The 26,751-nt window shown below is 41.7% G+C and overlaps 3 protein-coding genes across 5 annotated transcripts in view; all 3 read left to right on the forward strand.

The window, feature by feature from the left end:
• The window catches only part of LOC306926727 (galectin-3-binding protein B-like), a 12,652-nt gene extending 4,446 nt beyond the window's left edge, over positions 1 to 8,206 (forward strand). Inside the window, exons 1-6 of one of the 2 annotated variants that reach the window (XM_079506134.1) lie at positions 3,263 to 3,303; positions 4,499 to 4,584; positions 5,279 to 5,470; positions 6,232 to 6,363; positions 6,635 to 6,908; positions 7,047 to 8,206. In XM_079506134.1, the coding sequence (XP_079362260.1) occupies positions 4,524 to 4,584; positions 5,279 to 5,470; positions 6,232 to 6,363; positions 6,635 to 6,908; positions 7,047 to 8,100 (1,713 nt within the window). In that variant the 5' untranslated portion in view covers positions 3,263 to 3,303; positions 4,499 to 4,523 and the 3' untranslated portion in view covers positions 8,101 to 8,206. Of the gene's footprint in view, positions 1 to 3,262; positions 3,304 to 4,498; positions 4,585 to 5,278; positions 5,471 to 6,231; positions 6,364 to 6,634; positions 6,909 to 7,046 lie in introns of those variants that run through there. The other variant, XM_079506133.1, reaches the window with a different exon arrangement.
• Positions 643 to 2,075, forward strand: LOC306926728 (galectin-3-binding protein B-like; the record flags this gene model as incomplete). Its single annotated transcript, XM_079506135.1, has 2 exons — positions 643 to 900; positions 1,022 to 2,075. Exons 1-2 carry the CDS (start codon positions 680 to 682, stop codon positions 2,073 to 2,075), a joined length of 1,275 nt encoding a protein of 424 aa, XP_079362261.1. The 5' UTR covers positions 643 to 679.
• Positions 8,207 to 12,606: 4,400 nt separating the features above from the next.
• On the forward strand, positions 12,607 to 25,460 carry dmap1 (DNA methyltransferase 1 associated protein 1). 2 transcript variants are annotated; one of them, XM_079505047.1, is made up of 10 exons: positions 12,607 to 13,073; positions 13,728 to 13,819; positions 13,989 to 14,187; positions 15,982 to 16,140; positions 17,052 to 17,219; positions 18,077 to 18,262; positions 19,644 to 19,715; positions 21,587 to 21,659; positions 23,106 to 23,509; positions 24,293 to 25,460. In XM_079505047.1, exons 1-10 carry the CDS (start codon positions 12,978 to 12,980, stop codon positions 24,350 to 24,352), a joined length of 1,509 nt encoding a protein of 502 aa, XP_079361173.1. In that variant the 5' UTR covers positions 12,607 to 12,977; the 3' UTR covers positions 24,353 to 25,460. The 2 variants fall into 2 exon arrangements, with proteins under 2 accessions (XP_079361173.1, XP_079361174.1); XM_079505048.1 differs by having other exon boundaries at positions 13,992 to 14,187.
• Positions 25,461 to 26,751: the final 1,291 nt, after the last annotated feature.

Raw genomic sequence — 26,751 nt, forward strand, 5'->3', positions numbered from 1 at the left:
CGATATTTATGTAAATCTCTATGGGAAAAATGAATGGCCGATCTTTCAGTGGAACCAGAAAACCACGCCCACTGCTATTGTTGATTCGAGTTCAAATGACGCTAATTGGATAATGTTCCCTGCAGGTTCTGGCAACATCTGGATGGATGATTTAGCCTGCATTGGGACAGAGAACGATCTCTCCAGTTGTGGTTTCAATGGCTGGGGAGACTCCAATTGTGGTCATACTGAGGATGCTGGTGTGATCTGTATGCCAGGTCAGGTCACTGAATACCTATTTATGTCTCCATGGGAAATATAGTACAATGCCTTGTTATCTAAAAGATATTTCCCCAAATATGTGTATTTTCTCAAATGTAATGATTTGTTTTTACTGTAACTAATGTTCTAAAAAGTCTATGAAAATACCTTGTACATTCATTCTTTCAACCAACTGCATTCAACTGCATGGAATTTCTTATTTTGCCAAAATAATACTATATTTATACTATATTTAACATATAAGACAATTTATACTTCTTTGTAGAATACATTTGTATATAATTTTTTCCAGTTTTATGGCGATGTGCAGAGTATTGTATAATGTCCCTTTATGTCTATAAACACAGCATTAAAAATACATTCAGAGGCAGATGTCCAGAATGTGAGTCGTACATTTAAAGTGGACCACAGCACAGAGATGTCTGAACTCCTGGGGGCGCTGTTTGACAGTGGACGTGACTGTGACTTTAACATTACTGTGGAAGAGAACAACAGCACCCTGGAGACCATTTGTGTCCACAAGCTGATTCTCACTCTGGACCCGAAGGCCTCTTACCTCAACGTCTCGCTGACAAACCTCAGCAGCCTCAGCGTTGATGTCAGTTCTAACTGTCATCAGTATGTCAGCAACTTTGTCAGGTAAAAGGAATATTTCCTCGTATTTGGTGTGTTTGAGCTGACTTAATGTGAACCACATATACACAGTACATTTGTTTACGTTGGATAGGTGATCGTTGATTGTTCTGTATGTCCCATGCAGGTACCTGTACACACGAGAGATTGGCATCACCACATCCTCTGCCCAGTGCATTCACAAGATGGCATCTGACTGGGGCCTGAAACAGCTTCAGGAGGAGGCAAGGAAACTTTTCATCTATCTTCTTCCTCAAGACTCCACCTTCCAGACCCAGATCTCTCTGTATGAATACTCAGTCCACACAGGCGACAAGGAAATGCAGAAAATCTGTCTCCGCTACTTGGCTTGGAACTTTGAGGCACTCGTCCGCTCCCCAACCTGGACCAGCGCTCCCCTGGGAACCATCAACGCTCTACTATCCCGCTCAGACCTGGTGGTTCCCAGTGAGTCGTACGTTCTTAAGGGGCTGGAGAGCTGGGAGGCCGCTCATGTGAGCACACCTATGTCTGAGGATCAGTTTGACCTTTTGAAACTCATACGTTTCCCTATGATCTCAGCTGAAGAGCTGTACGGACTTCAAAACCCTCGTTACCAGGCTGGGAAGTTGCTTGGTTTTCAGTTCAGTGCCCTGCGTATGAGTCAACTATTTGGTGAGCTTATACGGCAGTGGAAACCTTACACACCCAGAATCTACACGGACAAACCATGGAGCTTTGCATTCGATGACCAGGAAGTCCAGCATTATAGAATACATGGGTACGTCACTCGAAACCATAACAATTACCAAAGCCTCACGGCCTCTTTCAGTACACCTGTCCACACCAGTGCCTATTTCACCCTCTTCAGAGACATGAGCTGGTCCACACAGTTGTACATTAAAAGTAATGAATGTAATGGTTTCAAGTGCCCAGCAGCAACGCTATCACCAGAACGAAACAATGGTGATTTGCCTGCAGAATTTCAAAAAAGCATTGTTTATGAAAACAAGGTTGTACTAAGTTGTGCAGGAAAGTATGTGTTCCATGTCCAGGATTTCAAGCGTGTCAACGACAAAGATATGGCCCTCATTCCAACTACCACAGTTTATCCATGCGACTCCAATCAGCACATCTACCAGATGGTGGTTCGGCCCAAATACACTACAGGGCTCAAGTTCACTGAGGAAGAGGAAGAATGAAGTATTTTAATTAGTTATTTTGCGCGCTAATAATATAATTCTTCCACAGTAATGTTAATTCTTTGCATTTACTTAAGTCCTTTTACCTGTTATTGTAAAATTCATGTGCTCAAAGTAAGGATACGTCAGCCTCATCCAGGTTGTGAGACGAGCCAAAAAGAGACTGGCTACCTGTGCAAACTCCAGACATGTGTTCTGGCATAGAAAAGTGTTCAACATGCGACTGCGCTTGTTGTTACCGTGGTCCAGCCTGTCTGAGTGAGAGACGGCAGTGAGAGATGGCAGCAAAATAAATGCAATATATTTGTGAAAAATATATAATTATTATAAAATTTAAATTTCTGCATCAGGAAAGTGCAGGGCTAGCAGAGAAGGCCTTGCTGGGCCTGACGGCCCACCACTGCCGTGGTCCCATTTCTGAAGAAAACTCAGCACTTTAATTAGGCTTGTTCATGTATGGAGGACATTGTTTTTGTTTTGTACCGTATTTGTTTTTGTTCACACTGTCGAGGAACAGTTGTCTCTAAAGTCTACTTTAAATAACAGCAGTGCTGAATGATAAACGCACGGAACTGATGCAGTAATCATCAAAACTCGAAGATTTGAAAATGTTCTAATCAACTCTCCACCGAGTATGTTTATTGTTTACTGTTGCTAGGTAACCCCCCCCCCCCCCCCCCCCCCTCTCTCTCCAAACATATATTTGTTGGAAGAGAAATATCTCAAATTTGGTTCTTTTTTTGGTTGAGAAATTCCATCCTCTAATATTTTATATTATTTTAATGATTTATGAAAATTGTATTAACAGTTTGCAGAATGGATACAATTCAAGGAAAGTACAGGTTAATAAAAAACTGAGGATAAAACGAAAAAAGCACTACCTTTTTTAAGGTAAAACCACACCAATGCAACTCCTAGTGTTGCCTTGGTGTGGTCTACCTTAAAAAAACATTTTGTCCCAACCTGACCCTTTGGTGTGGTTTGGGCTTAAGACTGTATTACTGTTGCTATAGGTAACACTTCCCCACACCGCATCCATTCTTCCATTCTAGTCTCTTTGTATGTCCCTCCCTCTTTCTCTCTCTCTCTCTCTCTCTCTCTCTCTCTCCCTCCCTCCCTGGTTACTAAAATAGTGCTTTCATGGGACAAAGGGGAACATTTCTTGACAGTTTGGCATTAGACATTTCACCAAACATCTATTTGTTGCAAGAGAAATCTCTCAAATTTGGTAAGACTTATTACTTTTTTGGTTAAAGAACTTTCTTCCTCTAGAATAGTTAATCTTGTGAGAATAGCAAATGTGCTTGGCTTGTGCATGTATTTTGTGTGAACATATTACAGTAACAATAAAATGTTATTTTTGAAACTAAATCTGACCCTATCATTTTTTCAGCTGTTTATAGAAGGAAGAAGATATTTGTCAATTTGGGAGTAAATAATATGTCACTTTATCAACAACCTGCTACTATAGTCTAATATCTTTCAGAATTATCCATAGCCTACACAAATCAGATCTCTTGAGTGCTTTCTAACCTATTGTGCACTATCATTAATCAGAGAGGAAGCATGCCAGAAATAGATCAAAAAGAAATTGTGACGCAATTGTATATATAAAAGTATAATTTGTGATTAAATAGGAGAGTGCCCGGTATTATAAAGGATCAGGGTGTATGTTGTACATAGAATAGACTGCAAATGAAAATAACCCCAGATGCATATGCGATTATCAATTTTTAATCAAGTTGTCCTAATGTTCTTTTTAGAGTGACTCTGAGATATTTGGAACTTGTATACAGTTCTTGTGTTTATGTAGTTCATGTAGTTCTCTGGCTGAACATTTCTAAAGCTGCAAGAGTTAGGGTCTGCATGCGTGTGCCCACAGACCTCATGGGGTTCGTTTCCCGGAGCTCATGGGTTTCGTTTTCCTCGACAGAGGAACAAGAACAACCATCTGTGAATAATTATGTGACTGTACATGCGTCACTGACATGTACTGACATGTACACATCCTAGAAAATGGGTTTAGTGTCGTTATGGCTGGGGTACAAAGTTGAATCTGCCCCGAGTCATTTGAGACTGAATGAGTGTGGGGTACTGTCTCCTTTTTGCAACAATATAATCCTTTTATTCTAAATTCATATTTTGTTCTTTGTGTGTGTGTGTGTGCGCGTGTGTGTGTGTGTGCGTGCGTGCGACGTGCGTGGGGAGGGAGGGGAATCTATGGACATCTATGTTTTAGCCTTCAGTATGGGGTCTAGAGAGAGAAAGAGAGCCTCATTGGACTTATCTGTGTGTGCGCGGGGGGGTCTCTACATTTGTGTAATGTGTATGTGATCATTTTTTAACAGCTTTTGCATATAGAGACATGTGTCTCAAAGTGTATACATTTGCAGGATCTTCCATGTCTTCCACTTGTTTTTCAGACTTATCATCTGCAGCACCAGAAACATGTCAAGAGAGTGTTTCTTCATCATATCCTGTGTCCTTCTCTTGGTCAACATCACTCTTGGTGGGTGGGACCTCATGTTGCTAAACGCCTGACAGCTGAGTCCTCAATAAACTGCATACCATATGTGGCCCCATGGACACGTCCAAAGCATTTTCTAGACGATGTCAAGGGAAATGCTGTGCGATTATCTTCACAATAATAAAGCATCAGACAGGGCCCACAGTCAAAAACCAGAGATTTGTTTTTTATGACTTTGTTTTATTAATGAAATCAGTTGCTTGTTTGAAAACTTCATAGTAATGCTTTACCTGCCCATGTCATGTAAAATAGAATAACTCAGTTCTTCAGACATTTATCTATATGGAAGCCTCAGTTCTACATCTGCTGCTTGACCACCATTGCTGCTACCCTGCCTTTAGACTAACGCAGACAAATATTTTAATTAAGGTAGAATTATGTAGATGATCTTTAAATAGATGTATATTCATCCCTATATACATTTCTGTATTTAAAAATAGCTGAGCTACAAGCTTGTAGGTCTGCTAATTTCAAAAGATTCTTATACATTTCAATACTTGTTAAATGGGACATTCTGCATATGGGTAATCTCTACTGTTGGTACTTTAAGTACATTTTGATAACAATACTTGTGTAGTTTTACTTGTAACAGAGTAATTCTACATTGCAGTATTGGCACTTTTACTGGAGTAGTAAATGTGAATACTTTTTCCACCACTGTTTTTCCCCTCTTCAGGGCTTCAGAATGGACACCTGAGGCTGGTTGGGGGACAGTCTTCTAACGAGGGCCGCGTGGAGGTCTATTATAATGGTCATTGGGGAACAGTGTGTGATGATGGCTGGGATATGGCGGAAGCAAAAGTGGTGTGTCGCTATCTCAACTTCGCTGATGCCAAAGCTGCCGTTGCTGGAGGAGTGTATGGTCAAGGTGCATTCATTATTTATTGTATTCTTTTTGTAATATGCTTTTCAGTCATGCACACGACACACAGAAGATTTCATAGCAGCCACAAAGTATAATACGTGCAAAAACAGAGTAGATACAAATACTAATAAGAAATGCTAAATGGCATGATAGTATATTGGATGTGTTTCTCCAGAACAACAAGTTTAGGTGCATAATACATTTCAGCTTCAGAAAGGGTCATAGCACTGAAACAGTTTTTGTAAAAGTAATTAATGATCTTAGGCTGTCCTGGCTCTTAGGATTTGACTTGTTTTAAAATGGTGGCTACTAAGAAATATGGTGAAGCAGCTTTCTGCTTCTATGGGCCGACGGCCTGCAACTCCCACTACAGCTGAAAGGCACCGACTATAGACATCTTTAAGACACAGCTTAAGACCCACCTCTTCACTCTTGCTGAGTTGAGTTTTAAAATCTCTGTTTTTATTTTTGTACCACTGTCCTCCTTGTCTGATTTGATGCCATTTTGTGTTCTTTGCTATTGTTTTATTGTCTTAACTGCCTGCCTGTTTTAATGCTGTTTTATGTTTATGTTTTTATTTTTATTGTTTTCTGACGTTCTGCTCTGTAAAGCACTTTGAGCTATAGTGCTAGGCTTAAAATTATTGATATAAATATTTTTGTAAATCTCGAATGGCTGATTTCTCAGTGGAACCAGAAAACCACACTCACTGTGATTGTTGATTCAAGTTCAAATGACGCTAATTGGAAAATGTTCCCTGCAGGTTCTGGCAACATCTGGATGGATGATTTAGCCTGCACTGGGACAGAGAACGAGCTCATCAACTGTGGTTTCAGGGGCTGGGGAGTCTCCGATTGTAAACATGAAGAGGATGCTGGTGTGATCTGTATGCAAGGTCAGACATATGTCACTGAATACCTATTTATGTCTCTTTATGAGAAATTCTTTATGAAAATACCTTATTTGCATTCAACTGCATGGAATTTCAAATTTTGCCAAAATAATACTTCTACTATATATAATATAACATATAAGTAGCCTAGAATGTATATGCTTCTTTGTACAATTCATTTTTTTCCGGTTTTATGGTGATGTGCAGAGTATTGTATATATGTCCCTAATGTCCCATGCTTATAAACACAGTATTCCATTAATAATACATTCAGAGGCAGATGTCCAGAATGTGAGTCGTACATTTGAAGTGGACCACAGCACAGAGGTGTCTGAACTCCTGGGGGCGCTGTTTGACAGTGGACGTGACTGTGACTTTAACATTACTGTGGAAGAGAACAACAGCACCCTGGAGACCATTTGTGTCCACAAGTTGATTCTCACCCTGGACCCGAAGGCCTCTTTCCTCGACGTCTCGCTGACAAACCTCAGCAGCCTCATCGTTGATGTCAGTTCTAACTGTCATCAGTATGTCAACATCTTTGTCAGGTAAAAGGAATATTGCCTCTTATTCCAGTGTGTTTGGGCTCTTTATATAAACCACGTATAGGCTACTCTATAACAGCAACAGACATATTTGTTTACATTGGATAGGTGATCGTTGATCGTTCTGTATATCCCATGCAGGTACCTGTACACACGAGAGATTGGCATCACCACATCCTCTGCCCAGTGCATTCACAAGATGGCATCTGACTGGGGCCTGAAACAGCTTCAGGAGGAGGCAAGGAAACTTTTCATCTATCTTCTTCCTCAAGACTCCACCTTCCAGACCCAGATCTCTCTGTATGAATACTCAGTCCACACAGGCGACAAGGAAATGCAGAAAATCTGTCTCCGCTACTTGGCTTGGAACTTTGAGGCACTCGTCCGCTCCTCAACCTGGACCAGCGCTCCCCTGGGAACCATCAAGGCTCTACTATCACGCTCAGACCTGGTGGTTCCCAGTGAGTCGTACGTTCTTAAGGGGCTGGAGAGCTGGGAGGCCGCTCATGTGAGCACACCTATCTCTGAGGATCAGTTTGACCTTTTGAAACTCATACGTTTCCCTATGATCTCAGCTGAAGAGCTGTACGGACTTCAAAACCCTCGTTACCAGGCTGGGAAGTTGCTTGGTTTTCAGTTCAGTGCCCTGCGTATGAGTCAACTATTTGGTGAGCTTGTACGGCAGTGGAAACCTTACACACCCAGAATCTACACGGACAAACCATGGAGCTTTGCGTTCGATGACCATGAAGTCCAGAATTATAGAATGCGTGGGTACTTTACTCGAAAGAATAACCGATACGAAAGCCTCAGGGCCTCTTTCAGTACACCTGTCCACACCAGTGCCTATTTCACCCTATTCAGAGACATGAGCTGGTCCACACAGTTGTACATTAAAAGTAATGAATGTAATGGTTTCAAGTGCCCAGCAGCAACGCTATCACCAGAACGAAACAATGGTGATTTGCCCGCAGAATTTCAAAAAAGCATTGTTTATGAAAACAAGGTTGTACTAAATTGTGCAGGAAAGTATGTGTTCCATGTCCAGGATTTCAAGAGTGTCAACAACAAAGATATGGCCCTCATTCCAACTACCACAGTTTATCCATGTGACTCCAATCAGCACATCTACCAGATGGTGGTTCGGCCCAAATACACAACAGGGCTCAAGTTCACTGAGGAAGAGGAAGAATGAAGTATTTGAATTAGTTATTTTGCTATAATAAATAGTTTAATCTCACTGATTATTTGCATTTACTTAAGTCCAACTAACAGCCATGTGTGTCTGTCTGTCTGTCTGTCTGTCCGTCCGTCCCTATGTATGTACCGGTATGTCCGCTCAGTTCAGACGGGTCTGATTTTTATTTTACCTTTATAACATACTTGTGGCAAACATGTCTTTGTATTAAACATGCTTGTATTAATCTCACTGACCAATAAATAATGAAAATAAAATATATACAGGAGGATCCATTGAGCTGAAAAATTGTGGAAGAATATTATTCTGTTGACACTTGATTTGCCCTATTCTTTACTTCTCTGCTGTCGGGAAGAAACCACTTAACTCCAAAAGCAATACTGCCTCATCAAAGTTGGTGTTGTGACTTTATATAATGACAATTACTTCCATGAGAGGGGGAGAGGTGGTGTTGTTAGTTGCTTTAGCAGACAGTTTGAGGGTTCAATGGAGTTTTGTCCAAAGCGCTTTTGACTATACTATTCATTGGTTCAATATTTTCGAAACAACACAGAACACACAGACATAAAGGGTGTTCGATAGCACTGATTTATGGAAAGCAAATCAAAAACCTAAAAAAATGGAGTTGGTTTCCTCCTGACAACAACGGTGTTGAAACACATTTTAATCAGTTATTCACTTGTGGTTGTTTATAACAGTGGTTCGCAAACTTTATCATGTCAAGGACCCAATTGACACTAATTAGCCCGCGGACCCCCATTTGTAACCCCATAAGACCCCCATAAGAGAAGATTTTTACGGCTCTAGCAGTGATTCTCAAACCGTTTAATTTCAAGGACCCTGAGTTTGACATGCATTAGTCTATGGAGCTCAATTTAATGGCATTTCTATCTCTGAGACCCCAATTTATATTGTTAAATCAAAGTTAATTTAACTCTCTGAGTTACAGAGTACAGACACATAAGCGTCCATTTGGTTCTTAATTATCATTTAGCTGGGGACCCCCTGGAACTTCCTCAAGGACCCCTAGGGTCCCCGGACCCCACTTTGGGAACCACTGGTTTATAATGTGTGACTAATTGTCTCCACCAGCCGAAGGCATGGGTCGCCACCAAGAGGCTGACTTTTGTAAAACACATTTTTTTATATTACTCCTCCAGATGTTACACAGTAGGCCTGGTCATGTGCTGATACGGATCTGTCCCATATTTCATATTACATCCTAATTGGCTAACATTGGCTTTCAAATTTTGCAGGATTGGCCCGTTTTGAACAAAAGGCCTCAAATGACTTTTCACATTGGCCTGTTATAGCGCCACCAACAGGTGCATTTTTGCAAAACATTTTTGGAACAAAATGTCTCAAATCATCCAATTGCCATTAAAGGCGTAAGAAGAAATGGCACCCTTTTCACATTGGCCTATTATAGCGCCACCAGGAGTACACCAACGTTTTATGTTAGAAATGTTTAGTATGGGTTCCCAGCATGTAGAAACTGCCGGATGCTAACTTGCATATATTGGGCAATTTTCATAATTGGCAACAACCTATAGAAGGCAAAATATTCAAAATTTCATCATGCTTTATCTAGCATGTGATGTGTCAAACTAGGGGGTTTTCATGATGCTGAAGCCATTCCAAGCATTAGTTTTGCAAAAAAACATTCATTGGGCTTAAAACGGCCATGCCCACTTGCCGAAGTGGGCTGACATCATCAATGAGTGTTTTATTTGCAAAACTAATGCCTGGAATGGATTCAGCATCATGAAACCCCCTAGTTTGACACATCACATGCTACATAAAGCATGATGACATTTTGAATATTTTGCCTTCTATAGGTTGTAATTGGTATGGTCACATATTATGCCAATTATGAAAATTGCCCAACATATGCAAGTTAGCATCCAGCAGTTTCTACATGCTGGGGACCCATACTAAACATTTCTAACATAAAACCTTGGTGTACTCAACATGTCCGGGTTCACAATGGGGCTCTATGGGCTGGCTACTAGACTAGTACTCAATATGTCCGGGTTCACAATGGGGCTCTATGGGCTGGCTACTAGACTAGTACTCAACATGTCCGGGTTCACAATGGGGCTCTATGGGCTGGCTACTAGACTAGTACTCAACATGTCCGGGTTCACAATGGGGCTCTATGGGCTGGCTACTAGACTAGTACTCAACATGTCCGGGTTCACAATGGGGCTCTATGGGCTGATTGATTGATTGATTGAAAATTTTATTAACAGTTTGCAGAATTACAGTACATTTCAAGCACAAACTCAATACAAAGGCTGTTAACTGTGAGTGGACGACCCAATTAAGCATTACACTTGTTTACAACAGGGTCCACCATGTTCAATTCATCAAAACATTTAGAGACGTACAAATAGACACTTCTATATAGACAAAGAACAGTACAGGAATTCATCATAATGGAGGTAAAAAGGGAAAAGAAACATATACAGTGAGGGGAAAAAGGGGGGGGCGGTGGGGGGGGATTCAGATTTTTACGGGGGCCAGTTTCGAATTGCAGCCATCCGTAGGTGCCCTTTGAGAGCGGTTTTGAAGGAGTCAAGGGATTTGCATGTCTTAATGACTGTTGGTAGGGCGTTCCACATTTTGGTGGCATAGGAGCGAAAAGAATTTAGTCCCTTGTTTGTGCCGAATCTGGGTTGAACATGATTCGTTGCACTCCCTCTGGTGTTGTGAGTGTGGACTTCGTTAACATTAAGGAAGTATCTACACAGGTACATGGGTATCTTGGTGGAGTATCGAATCTTGTGGACCAGACCCATTGCAAGATGCTGTACTCTGTCGCCGACCCTAAGCCATGCCAGTCTGTCAAAGTGGGCAGGGGTGAGGTGGGTTCGGGGGGTGAGGCCAAGTAGGAGCCTGAACAGTTTGTTTTGGGAGGTCTGGAGCCTAGTTTTAAGGGCCTTTGAGGTGCTGTGGTACCAGGAGGTGCATGCATAGTCAAAGAAGCCTTGTACAAGGGCTCCTGTTAAGGTCTTCAAGGTGTTTTTGTCGACCAGTGAGGAGATCCTGTAAAGGAATCTTGTTCTTTGGTTGACTTTTTTGATTACGTTGGTGGCCATTTTATCACCGGAAAGATTAGCCTCCAGGATGGAACCTAGGTAGGTCATTTCATCTTTACGTGTGATAACATTGTCACCCACTCTAACCAAGAAGCCATTTGCCTTGCTGAGATTACTATTAGATCCAAAGAGAATGGATTCAGTTTTTCCCAGGTGTAAAGATAGTTTGTTATCAGCGAGCCAGGTGCAGATTCTACCGAGTTCAGAGCTGAGGGCATTTTCAACCTGCAGTTTGTCCCTGTCCGAGACCAGCAGTGCCGAGTCATCTGCGAACAGGAACAAGTTGCAGTCACAAGCTGAAGTCATGTCGTTAACATATATTAGGAACAGTAGAGGCCCTAGTATGCTTCCTTGTGGAACGCCACAGCTCACTGGGAGGGGGGGGGACAGTGTTCCGTTCACTTCCACCATCTGTGCTCTCCCCTCCAGGTAGGATTGCATCCAGCTCACTGATGTGCTATCGAAACCAATTGCTTTTAGCTTGTTAACCAGTATGGAGTGGTTCACTGTGTCAAAAGCCTTTTGGAGGTCCAGCATGACCATGCCGCAGTATTTGCCAGCGTCCACCTCTTGTTTGATGTGGTCGCTCAAATAGAGAAGGCATGTGTCAGTGGAGTGGGATGTTCTGAAGCCAGATTGGAACTCGTACAATAATTTATTAGTGGCAAGATACTTTTCAACCTGTTCATAGACTATTTTTTCCATCACTTTCGAGATGGAGCTTAGAATAGAAATAGGGCGGTAGTTGCCGGGGTCTAATTTACTCCCTTTCTTGTGCAGGGGGGTTACTTTGGCCAGTTTGAAATCTAGGGGGACCTGTCCCTGTTTGATGGAGAGGTTTACTATGTGGGTGATGATTGGAGCTATAGAGATGGCTGAGTCTAGACTAACTCTGGAAAAAGTAGAATAGATATTGTATAAATGGGTAGGGCATTGTTCCCAGGTAGGCCGATGCCTGTTTAAAAATCACCCATTGATTGTAATACTGTATGTTAATGGGTACCACGATATTACTTTAATATACAATATTCGTTGCTGTCATTTTTTAAGTTCTTGATTTTTTTTCATAAATCAATAGGTCTGTGTGTTTAATTCAAATACATGTCATAAGATTTGGTTCGTTACTTTAAATTAAAACAAGCATGCTGCCAGAAACCAACCTTGACTGGCAGCATTGTGAGCTATTAAGCACACTGGAGAGTCTGAGGGAGTAACTGCAGTACTATAAACTGTAAATAGTGAGCCAGCATTATGAATTAAAATGTGGCATATTGTGCAGCAATCCAAAGCGGTTCCATAATTCTCTTTATGGCTTAGTTTAAATGTATTGCTTCTCAAGAGCAGGGATTTGAAGTGTTATTATTGTTCGGGTAGCACCACACCACATGAGGGCGATAGCGGTTAGTGGCCATGGTAGTAGTAGTTTGCAGAATGTCGATGACGTCACAACAAGCGACGAAAGTTTGCGTGCTAGTGCTATGCTACAACAGAGCTGGAAATTGTTTTATTAGATCAGTTACTATAGTATTTTTTCCCAAGAAAAAAATATATATGAGTCAATATTGATGTTACAGTTTATATCGATACAGTAATGCGACTCAGTGTAACGTTACTTATTAATTGTAGTCTGTCCCTGCTACGAGCTAACGTTAGCCATGGTCAGAACCATGTACTATGCGCAGCATTGACATGACAACGTCTGTATAGTCATACTAATATTCTGTATAATATATTACATATATTTTGCCGTAAACGGCAGTATAAAAAATAACCATGGCTGCCGGCGCCGATGTAAGGGACATTTTGGAGTTGACCGGAGGGGACAATGAAGCTCCAATTAGCAAGAAAGATTTCATCAACTCAGAAAAGGTGAGAAAGAGGCTTAAGAGCCTTTGTTTGTTTGGGTCCTGCATTCATAAAGACTCAAGAGCATGATGGTTCTTCTCAGCGTGGGGTCCAGGCAGGGACCCCCAAGGATACTTGAAGGGGTTCAACGCAGTCTCAATGAATGCTAATTACATGTAGCATGCAGACCAGTACAGTGTTACTGTTAGTACATAGACAAGTCTTTCTGGATCCAATGACAGACCACCTCGGATACCAATAGAAATGTGCTTAGATTGGGGTTTCAGTCAGACAGAGATAAATACATAATCAAGTGGGGTCCAATATATAAAAATATGCCAAATGCTGATTAGGACTGAGTCCTTAGAGAAGACAAAAATTGTTTATTTAAGGTTGTAAATTACTGATTTATGGTATCCACATAACTAGATCAATTATGACAGGACGGGGGTGAAGTAATTTAGCTATGATGTAAACACTTGGCTTGTATGTACGATGAATGTCAATCAGGTAAAGAACATGGTTTTTAGATCTAGTCTATGGTCATGTAAGTAATCATGTCTAATTTTTTTATGTTTAATATTATTCAGTAAATAGAACAGAACACTCCCAGTGTTAGGAAGTCATAGAGGTATAAAATGTTTATTGTAGAATATATTTCCTCCCCGCCACCCACAGAAAAAAGCCAAGAAGACGACAGAAACGTTGACCTTCAAGAGGCCAGAGGGGATGCACCGAGAAGTCTACGCTCTGCTTTATTCAGACAAGAAGTATGGACTTAATTTTAGATGATTGTTATTGCACGAAGAGCCAAATTAATTAAAGTCAAACAGTGTAAAGAAAGTCTTAAGTGTACTGTTTGTCACATATTTTCTTTCCTTTTGATTTGACCTCAGATATGTCATACGCTTGCTATAACAAAACCTTACTGTTTGTCAGCAGAGATGCACCCCCCCTGTTGCCCAGTGACACCACACAGGGCTACAGAACAGTTAAGGCCAAACTTGGCTGTAAGAGAGTCCGCCCATGGAAATGGATGCCCTTTACCAACCCTGCTCGCCGGGACGGGGCCATATTCCACCATTGGAGGCGTATGGCAGAAGAGGGCAAGGACTACCCTTTTGCCCGCTTCAACAAGGTATTGAAGAAGGGTCTTTTTGTCCCATCATGCTATTGAGTCCATCAGTGTCTAGAGTTGCTTTTAGAAGGGCTCAGGCCTTTTACATGGATTGTGTTGTCACTAGGGTTGGGATTCGTTAGGATTTTAACGGATCCGGATCCTTACCGGATCCCTCTTAACGGTTCTGGTTCCTAACGGTTCCCTTAACGGATCCTAATATTATTTTCTTCCCCTTTTTTTCTGACATATATTATGCTTATATTATAACTAACTTAACCAAGTACATAATAAACACAAATTCATTAATTCAATTATTGAAAATGCACTTTACAATTATGGTGGCAATATTATTTAAACTTCACCACCACCAGCTAGCCACCACAACAATATAATTGTTGCAATTTGTACTGTATATTGAAATTTGTACTGTATATTAAATATACAGTACACATTGCAATAATGATATTGTTGTGGTGACAAATGTTGTGTCTTTAATGTTCAGATTCATTTAATATGAAGGACCCCTTACTCTAATAGAAAAAAGCCATAGTGCTTTCTTGGATTGCAGACCTTGTATTGAACTGTAGGCTACGTTCCTGTGCTTTTTTCTGCAAACTGTTTATAAAGTAATCAATCAAAATGGAGGTATATGCACCTAAACGCTGGGCTCAACAGTCACGCGATTAATTTAGAGCCAAATCAAAAGCAGTTGAGTTGCTTATAAGTTGTAAAAACAGATTACGTTACTAGCCTGGGGAAAGTGAACCAGCCTTGCATCATCCTCGTCCCCCGCCGGCTGTGGTGGAGCTGCGGGGAGTGCGGGCACATCTTTCTGCATGGCTCTCAAACGCGATGTGCCTAGATTAATTGTGAGTCGTGGACTCGTGTAGGCATATTGATTTTGAGAAGTTTCCTCAATGTGGACGTGGTGCAACTGGTACAAGTTGCAACAACCTTTGCAGGGAACTATAGCATCGCATTTATTGCACTTTGCGTGCTCATCCTCAGAGTAATTTCCCTCTCTGTTAACCACACTTTGGAGATCTCTTCGACATACTGACCGTGACCGGTCGATGAATGCACAGAACAGTGGTATCCTCCCCGACCCCACTCGCTCATGTAGGTGGGGTGACGTCACCCCAGTAACTTGGCTCTGCTTGCATGCATGCGGAGCTAAATGACAACTGATGAGAACCGTTTGGGGAACCGTTAATAAAGAAACGATGGAACCAGCTCCGGATCCGCAATGTCGGAACCGGGTCTGAAATGGACCCGGTTCCGAATCCCAACCCTAGTTGTCACTTGTCACCTAGAAAAAGTACAGCAGAAACAACCATAGCCAGGGTTGAGTTATAGTTTAGTTTATTATCACATACTACAACAGTGGGATTAAAAAATAAAAACCACACCCGTGTGAAGTGAGGGGCACTCTTATCATCTTACAACATCGAGAAGGGAATTCGGTATAGCTTGGAGCAGCTATAAATGTTACTTTATTCAATGGTCATCCAATCCATGTCTATTCACTTATAAGAACAACACTTCACACGGGTGAAGTAAGGGGCGCTCTTATCATCTTGCTCTGTATTGTCAATGGCGTTTTTAAAACAAACATTGAACTAAAAACAAACATTAAACTGTATATAGGAGGGGCCGGCGCCCCTCAAAAATAGAAGAAGGAAAAGGCCTGCGCAAATGGTTAATAGTACATTTCATCAGTTGCAGTAAACTAATATTTTGACAGATTGTTAAAATGATTGGGTGTCCGTCTCACTTTGTGTTAATCTTCACACCGCCCTCCCACCTGTACAGGCAGTGCAGGTACCAGTGTACTCGGAGCAGGAATACCAGTTGTATCTCCATGACGACGGCTGGACCAAAGCAGAGACTGACCACCTGTTTGACCTCTGCAAGCGCTTTGACCTGCGCTTTGTCGTTGTCCATGATCGCTACGACCACCAGCAATACAGAGTAATTACACCGTCCCACACACATCTATACAGGGTGGAAGTCTTTTTACAGAGACACCAAGAGAGAGACTCTTATATGCCTAATTTATACTCCGCAGTCCACACGATGGTGTCACTTGCCAACAGATCTTCACCTAGATGGAAGATCTGTTCTAGGAAGCAAACGATATAGAGCAACCTCCCTGACAATATCACAAAGAGAGATTGTTTATTTCTGGACCACAATTCTTATATGAGACGATTCTAAGATGACCCAATGTTATTCTCCAATCTCCATAGATAAATTACTTCCGCAACCCAGGGGATGAGCGAGTGACGTCAGGACTTTGGTACTCTATAGTACTGTACCGTATGAAATTAGATTTAATTAAAAATGTTAGCAGAAACAGGGAATGCTTAATGTGCATAATAGGGGGAGGGTGTATAATAAATTGTACACATGTAGTTATTTACAGTTATTTGCAGCATAGTGTTTTATTTAGTTTTTTCCTTTTTTATTATGTTTTGTAATTCCATGTCCCATACCTGCTAATATTAGGCTGTGAAAAAGATGTAGATTGTCTGGGGTAAATGGTCCTACATCTAACCCCAAACTACACAGATTAATGAATAGAATTAATAGCTCATACTAAAATAAACAAATTAAAATAATCTATGCTCTAGTATAATTTGCATTTCTGGAGTAAACTGAGCAAAGTGGGTTTGAGTGAGTGCATTGATGAGCAGCACATGGCAGGCAGGGTTGTTTGTGCATGCATTGCACATTAACGGGACAAATTCAGGAGGATAGCAGAAGAAAGGGTTAAATATATGGAGGCTCCGGCGAAAATCAGGCAATAATGTCCAAGACTCCAAACACATGTAAATGCAATGCATATTTCTTTGAGCTCTCTCTTTCATTTACCCTTTCAGAAACGTTCTGTGGAGGACCTGAAAGAACGCTATTATAGCATTTGTGGCAAGCTGACTAAGGTCCGTGCAGCAACAGGGACAGAACCCAAGATTTACATCTTTGATGCCGGCCACGAGAGACGCAGGAAAGAGCAGCTGGAGAAGCTCTTCAGTCGCACGCCTGAACAGGTCAGTGGTTGGTGGTAACCATGTAACCACTAACACCAGGAAAGCTTCTTTGTCATCTTAGATTTTAGCTATATATATGTAGCACATTGGTTCGTTGGATATTAGAAATAGCAGATATATAAGCTCATAGCAGTCACTTCGTGCCACACTATAATCTTGTAGATCTGCTATTTTAGAAAAATCATGAAAATCTGTACAAACATTTTGAACTCAAAGCTTTGCTTCTGGGGGTCCCTTGCACAAATGGTTTTGAGAACTGCTGGTTCACAGCCAAACAACATAATTTTGCGGGTCCATGACATGAAAAAGTGTACTGGATGCATAATATTGGGACAACGCTCCACACGCCCCAGACTCTTCTCCCTTCTGGCTCCCAAACTGTGGAACAAACTCCCCATTGCAGTTTGAACTGCAGATTCCCAATTTTCCGTCATAATCTGAAGACTCACCTCTTCAGACTCCACCTTAGCTCGTTGCACTTGACCTAACCTTGACGAACATGCAGTCTTACGCAAAGGCTAAAATTAAATTTAGATTGCCATCCTATAGCTTGTATATTTTCAATGTACAGGTTATTTATTTTGTGATATTATATCGGTTAGACTGATGCTAGATTCTTGGTTTACCTATGGTTATCCTAGACTACTGAGGCACTACACTGTCCTTATACATTTGATGTATGTGTTTACCTTGCTTACTGTAAGTCGCTCTGGATAAAGTGTCTGCTAAATGCCTAAATTGTAAATTGGATGTCATGTAGCAGTTACTGTTTTTGTCCCTTAGGCTTTTTGTGCATCAGTCAAAGCTTGTCTAGTTTTCTCCTCAACCACCAAGCACTTTTCCATTGTGCCCTGCAGGTGGCAGAAGAGGAATACCTTATCCAGGAGCTGAGGAAGATTGAGACTAGGAAGAGGGAGCGCGAGAAGAAGGCTCAGGATCTGCAGAAACTCATCAAGGCAGCCGACACCACCACAGAGCTGAGACGATCCGAGAAGAGGGTCTCAAAGAAGAAGCTTCCACAGAAAAGAGAAACAGAAAAACCGGTATGATCCAGACAATATGTTATGTGCTGCTATTGCAAGACATACCATGTATAATAGAATTTAAATAAAAAATGGCCAAGGAACATTTCTACATTTGTGGTTGGCACAGCCGTGGCCAATAACTGTGCATACAACACAGCATGAATGATATTGAAATAGTGGTTAACCGTTTTACCGTGGCCAATAACAGCGCATACACCACAGCATGAATGATATTGAAATAGTGGTTAACCGTTTTACCGTCCCATATCCCTAATGGTATCTAGTCTCATCACAGATATGTGTCACTATAATATTGATGTATTGCCCAGCATTACCTCTGGACATTGTATTCATAGATTAAGTATTTATAAAGATTGCCATTTCCATTTGGCCATAGTGATAAACCACCAAACCGACCTGCCTACAAGTAGCCAGTTAGTTTATGGTCAAGGTCTGTAAAAAGAAAATCTATATTGCTGAGTATCACAATATTATTTTTCACAATACTGTATAGATTATTCAGCCCCCCGTATCAATACGAATCCAGGGCTGAAGGTTCTCTGGCATTAAGCCATAGACATATTTCTGTGTTTATATGTCGCTCATGCATTAACTGTTACCCCTGCATTCATGCCTTTCCAAAGTGAGAGCTAATGGTTAATCCATGTAACTAAATTATTAGAATAATGTGGTAATAATGTCAGATGATTCACAGCAGATCTCCTGTCACGCACGCATTGTTTTTTTTCCATTCCCATACCCAGGAGTGATGGTCCCGTCGGCTGTTAGATCCCATAATCCAGAGGGACTGTGCTAGGATTGTCTAGTTTAGTTGGTTATGTAACAGCTGGGCAACCACTGATTGAGTAGGATGCTTTTGGAATACGTATGGCAATCCACCAAGCGGGGAAATTCTGCTCAGCTAGAATACTATTTGAATGGTGTCTGTATTAATAGGATAGTTCACCCCAAAAAATCTATTAATTACCCACCTTGTGAAGCCTAGAATTAATTGAGATTTTTTTGTTTTTGTTGCATTCCTGAGCCAATGATTTGATGACCAGCAGTGTATCCGGTAGGAGACTCAAAGGAGACTCTTTGAGGTTCCTACCAGATACACTGCTTCATACACTGTGTCTTCAAATTATTGGCTTAGGAATGCGACAAAAACGGCTCCATGGTGTGTGTGGGTAATTGATAGAAGAAAAAAACGTTTTGGAGATGAACTATCCCTTTTAAGACTAAAATAAAACAGTGGCTTTGTCCACAAATTGTACAGCTCTTTACTAACTTGCTATAAAGATTGGACATGGAGGGCATGTTATTACATTCTGTCTTGTTTTTGTGTCTATCCTCACCCCAAAAGGACTCACCTGTTTGTCCATCTCTCTTTCTGCAGGCAGTTCCAGAGACTGCAGGCATCAAATTCCCTGACTTCAAGTCTGCTGGAGTTACACTACGCAGCCAGAGGGTAAGTCTGCTGGAGTTACACTACGCAGCCAGAGGGTAAGTCTGCTGGAGATACACTACGCAGCCAGAGGGTAAGTCTGCTGGAGTTACACTACGCAGCCAGAGGGTAAGTCTGCTGGAGTTACACTACGCAGCCAGAGGGTAAGTCTGCTGGAGTTACACTACGCAGCCAGAGGGTAAGTCTGCTGGAGTTACACTACGCAGCCAGAGGCTAAGTCTGCTATAGTTACACTACGCAGCCAGAGGGTAAGCATGCTGGAGTTACACTACGCAGCCAGAGGGTAAGCAGAATTCAGCTAATTTCAAACCACTAGGAGGACATTAAACAGTCATTCAACATAACATTTTAACTAATCCCTCATAATTTGATAAGTTTAATGCAACCGTTGAGTGCAGAGACAGTGCAACACTGACTATACAGTCTAATGGGTTGGCTCCTGTGTCTTAAAGAGAGTGACTGAGTGAGTGATTATATTTGTTAGGAGCATGAAAATACCTTTGCATGTTCAGAAATACGTAAGTAATATTCAGATGATTCTATGAAAAAATAGACTCCAATCCAATTATCCAATACATGATCAGTTTTCAATTAACAGCTTCCCTCCCATTAACGAGTTACACAAATTATGTTTTCATTGTTTAATTCGCGTTTTTAATACGTTTTAACTAGACTTACAGGGTTTCCATCGGACAGAGTGTGATAAGTGACGCGTTCGGATGATGTCACTGCAAAAACAATAGTCGCACTGGCTTGCTAAGGCTTCTGGGAAATTGAGGCCCAATGCATTCCAATGTCGGCGCGCAATGGGTGGCTCTGTCCTACGCTCTTTGTTATTGATCGGCAGTTTGGATTCTTTTTCAACACGACGACAAAGGATCACACCATTTTAAGGTGGATTTTCATGAAACGGAACGATGATGTCGGGGTGGTTCTTCAAAGGCTAGTGAAAAACTAGGCAGTCAAATGGGGATTGCGATGTTTTTATCCCACAGTCAAACTGTTAATTGAACTACAATTTATACAGTGGAAACAGATAAATGTGTATCAACGGTCCCTCATTTAAAAATCACAGCTTTTCTCACAAAGGCTTATATGACTCTCGATTCAGACGGGGAGCGAGTGACGCGCCTTCCCTTGATAATTCATTTTCAATGAGAGTGGGGTGATTATTTGGGACGCACAGAGAAGTTGAGGGGCGGAGAAGCAAGCAGACGCAGTCCCGTGAAATTCTCATGCGCGTGCTCGTCTCATGCACGCGCCCGCGGGCGGCAAGAGCTAGATTGTGGTCAGCTTTTTTTCCACGCTACGTGTTTTTTCAGCATATGACTGATTTGTTTTACATATTATTATTTTATTTAAAATAAATATATATAAAAAAAGAAATAATAATAATAATTCATTTAACAATGAAACAAAAAGACTACGGCAAAAACGATCATCTTATGAACCGGCATGGGTAGCAGACGCAGCCTAGCAGAGTATGGATACCGGGCAAAAGACAACCCAGCCCTACTCTTGATGTATGATGTGAGGAATGGGTAAGCGTTTGACTTGGCCTGGCTATCTCTCATTAGTCCTATGATGATTAATGCTGTTAGCGGTCAGCTAATATCTGCAAGACCCTGCGGACGAGGCTTATTCATCTCTAAGACTGATGAGGAGCCACCACTCTCTATGGAAATTACATTAGCACCACTAAAGGAGTGGAGTGCTCCTCCAGCTAATCAGTCAGACAGAGTCCAGTGGATAAAGACGTTTTGATCTGGCCCGTTGAAGTGCATTTCATACGAATTAAAACGGCTGGAGGTGGGGGCGCTCATCCTTGAAACCTCGGAAACTGAACTCATGTTTGTGTGTATACTGTGTTTCAGATGAAGCTGCCAAGCTCGGTAGGCCAGAAGAAGATCAAGGCCATTGAGCAGATCCTGACAGAGCAGGGAGTGGGTGAGTGTAAAATGACTACAGCACGCTGCTGCTGGTTGGAACGCTACATTAAAAAATAAGCAGGAATGCGTTGAAGCCTACAACGCAGTGGTGTTGGCCATTTGTGGGTAGTTTGTACAAAAAATAATTAAACTTTTACCTCCTCTACACCTGCAAACTTATGATGTGATGAATAAAGTGTAGTTTAAATTCAGCCTTATGGCAGGGCCAAAAGACTGATTTATACTTCATTGTATGCCACGCGCAAAAGAATAGCTGATTTGCAAGCTTAGTGCATTGCATCCGTGCTGTGTGGGGAGTGTGTAAATCGATGTCTGCCGTCTGACATTGTTGTAAGATGGAGCAAACATTAGGCATAACAACAAATGACATGCTTAACAACAGTAATTTGTGCAGGTCCTGAATTTGGCACCAAGAAAATCTTTCAAAAGTAGCAAATGGCCACTATGTCTTTGCAACATAACCAGATTAATACCAGTATTATAAATTCAAACCAGAGTGACTGAGCCCAGTGATTTCTATTTTCCTATGGTGCTGCAGACTGCCGCCATGGGAAGACAGTGCACATTCTGGTCCCTCGCTCATTCACTCACTGGTGGATGCTGCTTGATGGTTTGTGGTAGATGAATACATCACAGCTCCTTGCCGTTAAACCAGGAGATGCTGTTAATTCATAACACATGCTGGTCATGTTTAGTACTGCCTTTTGTGCATACTGTATGTATATGTCCCTGTATTTACAGCTGTGAAAGTTGTTACATGAAGGCTTTTGAATTAATTAGATTCATACAACACATCAAAGTAGGTATTTCCTTTTATAGCAATACATTTGTTTAGCTCCTTACCTTTTGTAGTATGAAGATTACTTAATAGTCCTGGCTTGGCAAAGTAATAGAATGAAACGCCAACATGTTTCCATTCAGTGAGCCGTCATCAGGGTACACAGGTCATGATAGTATGAACACAGTCAACATCAGTAGATCACTGATATTAAAACAAGAATTTGCACACTGTTGAGCACATAATATTGACTGTACAAAAAGGTGGGTACCTGATTAAGGAAATGAGCCCTTGATACTCTGAAGTGGGGCAAATATATGTGCAGACATGCCCACAGTATGCATTACATGTATAGCTACATGTATTGAATTACCTTAATCAGAAGGATTTATTACAGCATATAACTTCTATCCCCTCCTATATCCAGCTTTTGGTGTCTGTCCACAAATTTTGTCCTACACAAACATTAAGTCCCATTGACAATGAATGGAGAATTTTACGTCAGTGTCTGAGCAAATAGATACAGTGTCTATTTTACATCATGATGATGTACGAGATGTATAAGAGCACCCCTCACTTCACACGGGTGTGATTTGTTTTAAACCATGTACCGTTTGTGCAACTTCAAGGTTTTTCTGGTGTGTGTGTGTGTGTCTGTCCAACCAGATCTGAACCCAATGCCTACAGAGGAGATAGTTCAGATGTTCAATGAGCTGCGTAGTGACCTGGTACTGGTGTATGAGCTGAAGCAGGCCCACAGCAACTGTGAGTATGAGCAGCAGATGCTGCGTCATCGCTACGAGGCCCTGCTAAAGGCAGGCGGCGGCGGTGGCGGCGTCCTCGGGCTCAGCTCTGGAGTGGGTGGCTTCGGTCCTCTGGGGGTCGGGCCAGTGGCAGCTGTGACTCTACCGCAGGGAGGAGGGGCGGACACCGGAGGTAGCAACTCCAACAGCACTGTGGCCTCCACCCCGGGAGCCGAAACCCAGGCCTGGCCAGGAGCTGATGATATCAAGGTGGAGGCCAAGGAGCAGATCATCGATGTGGTCGGAGCACCGCTCACCCCCAACTCGGTGAGTCAACAGAACGACAGTCTGGTCCATTGTCGGTGTCTGCTGAAAAGCAAACCCTTGGTTTTCAAAATATCCTGTTTTCAGGGAGAATAAACTAAGCATTTGTTTTTGTTAAACAATGTATTTCCTAGGCCAAAGGGTCATACGTTTTTTCTTATTGAATATGATATGATATGATATGATATAGTACGTTATTGTCAGTTCACACTGAAATATGTCTTTCGACCCAGCAGCCACACATTTGACATAACACAAAGGACAAAAACAAGATTACATACATAAAGACGAGCAATGTCCAACGCTTAGCCTACCCCTGGCCAAACGCCTGATTAAGCCTCAAAGTCGACTGATGGACAAAGGACCTCTTTAGTCTGACCTTATTGTATGCTGGAACACCACATCTCCTTCTTGAAGGTAGCAACCTATATTCTCCATACTGAACAGTGAACACGTGGCTAGTGTTTGAGGTGATATTCCTTGCGAACTGTAGAATGCTGCTATCATACGTGGATGTATAATAGCCTCTGAAATGGTTGTCCAACAATCTTTGAACAAATGTTCAGTTGTTGCAGTAGTTGTGGCTTTAGGGCTGCAAACAAACATCCATACCATCCAAGTATTCTTTCCAAATAAATACAAAGCTCTGGTAGCAGCAAAACCCAACAATATTATTCTTTTATACATGGTTGGTATGGAAAGGCCAATTTACCGTGTTTATAAGTTAACATACTGGCGAGTCTCGGTCACAGAAGTTTACTTTTTCATTCCGTCTCTTCGTTTTAGCGCAAAAGGAGAGAGTCGGCCTCCAGCTCGTCGTCGGTGAAGAAGGTGAAAAAGCCTTGATGCCGGACGAGAGGACTGACTAGCACATGACGTGGGACGAGGGACAATGTGAATGACTCTGGTCAAATGGAGAGGACCATAGGGGCATCATGGCTTAAGCTGAGGGAACATGGGATAGCAGAGCGATACGTTACTGTCCATTCCTGTACAATACTACAGACTGATGTCTCCATATAGTACCACAAACACACAGTTGGACACACAGAGATACAGCTACTTCTCTTGTTCCCCATCTCATCAACCTGACCACACACACACACGCACGCGCGCGCGCGCGCGCACGCGCACACACACACACACACACACAGCCACAACATCACCACCACTGATCCCTGGCCACCACAAAGGCACCAAACTGAGTGACATTCCATTCCATTACCTGGTGTCTTCCTGCCTCCAGCGAGTGCTCGAGCTCAGATGAGTCTAGATCAACTGTAAATTGCCAGACTGAACTAATCGGGCCATGGAGAAGAGGCAGGGACCGCCTGGGTAATTGAAATGAAAAGAAGAGTGGGAAAGAATGGGAGGGACCTCCAGCGACTCTGTTCAGTTCAACCATCTCTGTTTTACTTCTTTTTGGTAGTTTAATCATGCCGTGCTGTTTAGTGGAAGTGTGTTTTGCTGTTAGTTCTTAGTACTGTCTCCCTGTTCTATCACAGAGTGAGCCTCTGCCCAGTAAAAAGCCAGTGTTGTTAACCGCGTATGCCCTATATATTTCGTCATAAGACAAATGGCACAAAATAGCAGGTTTACAAGCTCACAATGTGTCACGATGCAACGTGTTGCAAGCTTGTAAATCTATTTTTGCTATTAAAAAAAAAAACATGTTTTTGGAGAATGTTAAAATGTTATGAAAACTTTAAAAAATGTTCCCAAAATACGGATGCAAGGTTTCAAGTCGTTAATACTGTGTATCTCTCTCAGTTAAGCCAAGAAGCCCGGTGGTAGATTTGATTAGTTATTTTTGCTACTGTATTTTGGTTTCATCGGCTGCTCTTGTTTGATACAGACGTGTGGGGCTGATGTGTGCCATCATGTGTCTTCAAGATGCCTTGACGATGCTTTATACTTGTCATAAATTCAATAAACCTGTTTATGTGTTTTTCTACCCTTGTGTTGGGCTTGGCTTCTGCTGCAGTGGGTTACATCACAACGGGTCGCATTGTGATGCTTTGTGGGCTTGTAGATGTTGAACATTTTGAATGTTTTGAAAATTTGTGAAGATTAAAAATAATGTTTTAGCCTAAAACATTATTTTATAATATATTATATATTAGATGTCCGTCTCTGTTCTTGGTTGAGGTCTCAACTCGGAAACAATTAGTGTCAAATTCATATATGCAGTTAGATTATGACATTCTTACCTTACCTGTCATATGAGCTAAGTGACAGCTAATGAATTCATTAATATGATAATTAAGCAGTGAACATTTTTAGGTTAGCACAGCTATGGAAACTTCATTAGGTTTCTTTCCCCCATAATGTTGCTAATTGCATGTCAATTATGTCATTTAGCCTACTTAGACATTAATTTCCATGCAAATTGTATATAGCTCGGTTTGCCTTCCCTGGTAAAAGACGAGTAGTGTGAAGTTGTCCATAAGCTATAAGGAGATGCGATGTTTCATAATTATTTTACTCCCCTCCACCCACCCCCCTGTATTATCAGTCTTCATAAGAATCACATCTTTAACTTTCTTATGTCTATTCTTTGCTCATGTGAAAAATCACTAAGGTACTGTATGTATGATAATTAGTGTCAGTCAGTGTGACTAGTGTAAAGGCCACTGGTACTAGGTTCTGTAACATCTTCATTGTAAGGCTTCAATAAGCAGTGCTACCAAAGTAAACCAATACACCCTCCCTGGAAGTTATTTGATTGAGAGAGAGAAAGAGAGAGAGAGAGAGAAGACTAGTAAACATGGGTAAAATGGATTCTCTGTGTCTATATTTCATGTTGAAAATTGGCTCGTAAATCCAGTGGTTTGATCTATGGAACCCGTCGCTGCTTGAAAAAACCTCCGTAAATGTGTAATTTCTCCCTTGACAGAACACAGCCGAAAGGCTATCTTTCTTTTTCTTCTTCCCCCTCCTACTTTCTCTCTCTCACACCCTCTCTTCCGCTCTCTCTTCCTCACCAGCCTGCTGTCGGATTAATGCCCTGCGCTCCCCCTCCCTCCCTCCCTCTCCTTTCATGCTCTTTTGATATCTTGTTTTCATCGCTGCTCATCCATTTATCAAGGCCGGGGTCCTCTTAACTCTTTTGCTCTCTGTCTGTGACTTTATCTATCTGTGTCTCTGGCCTTATCTTCAAACCCCATCTTAAGTTTTCTAAGAGTCATATGGCAGGTATCCGTACGATAAGCCCTAAAGGATGTGGGGGCTATTAATGAATAGAG

This window comes from Electrona antarctica (assembly GCF_951216825.1).
Source record: "Electrona antarctica genome assembly, chromosome: 7".
Lineage (NCBI taxonomy): Eukaryota > Metazoa > Chordata > Actinopteri > Myctophiformes > Myctophidae > Electrona > Electrona antarctica.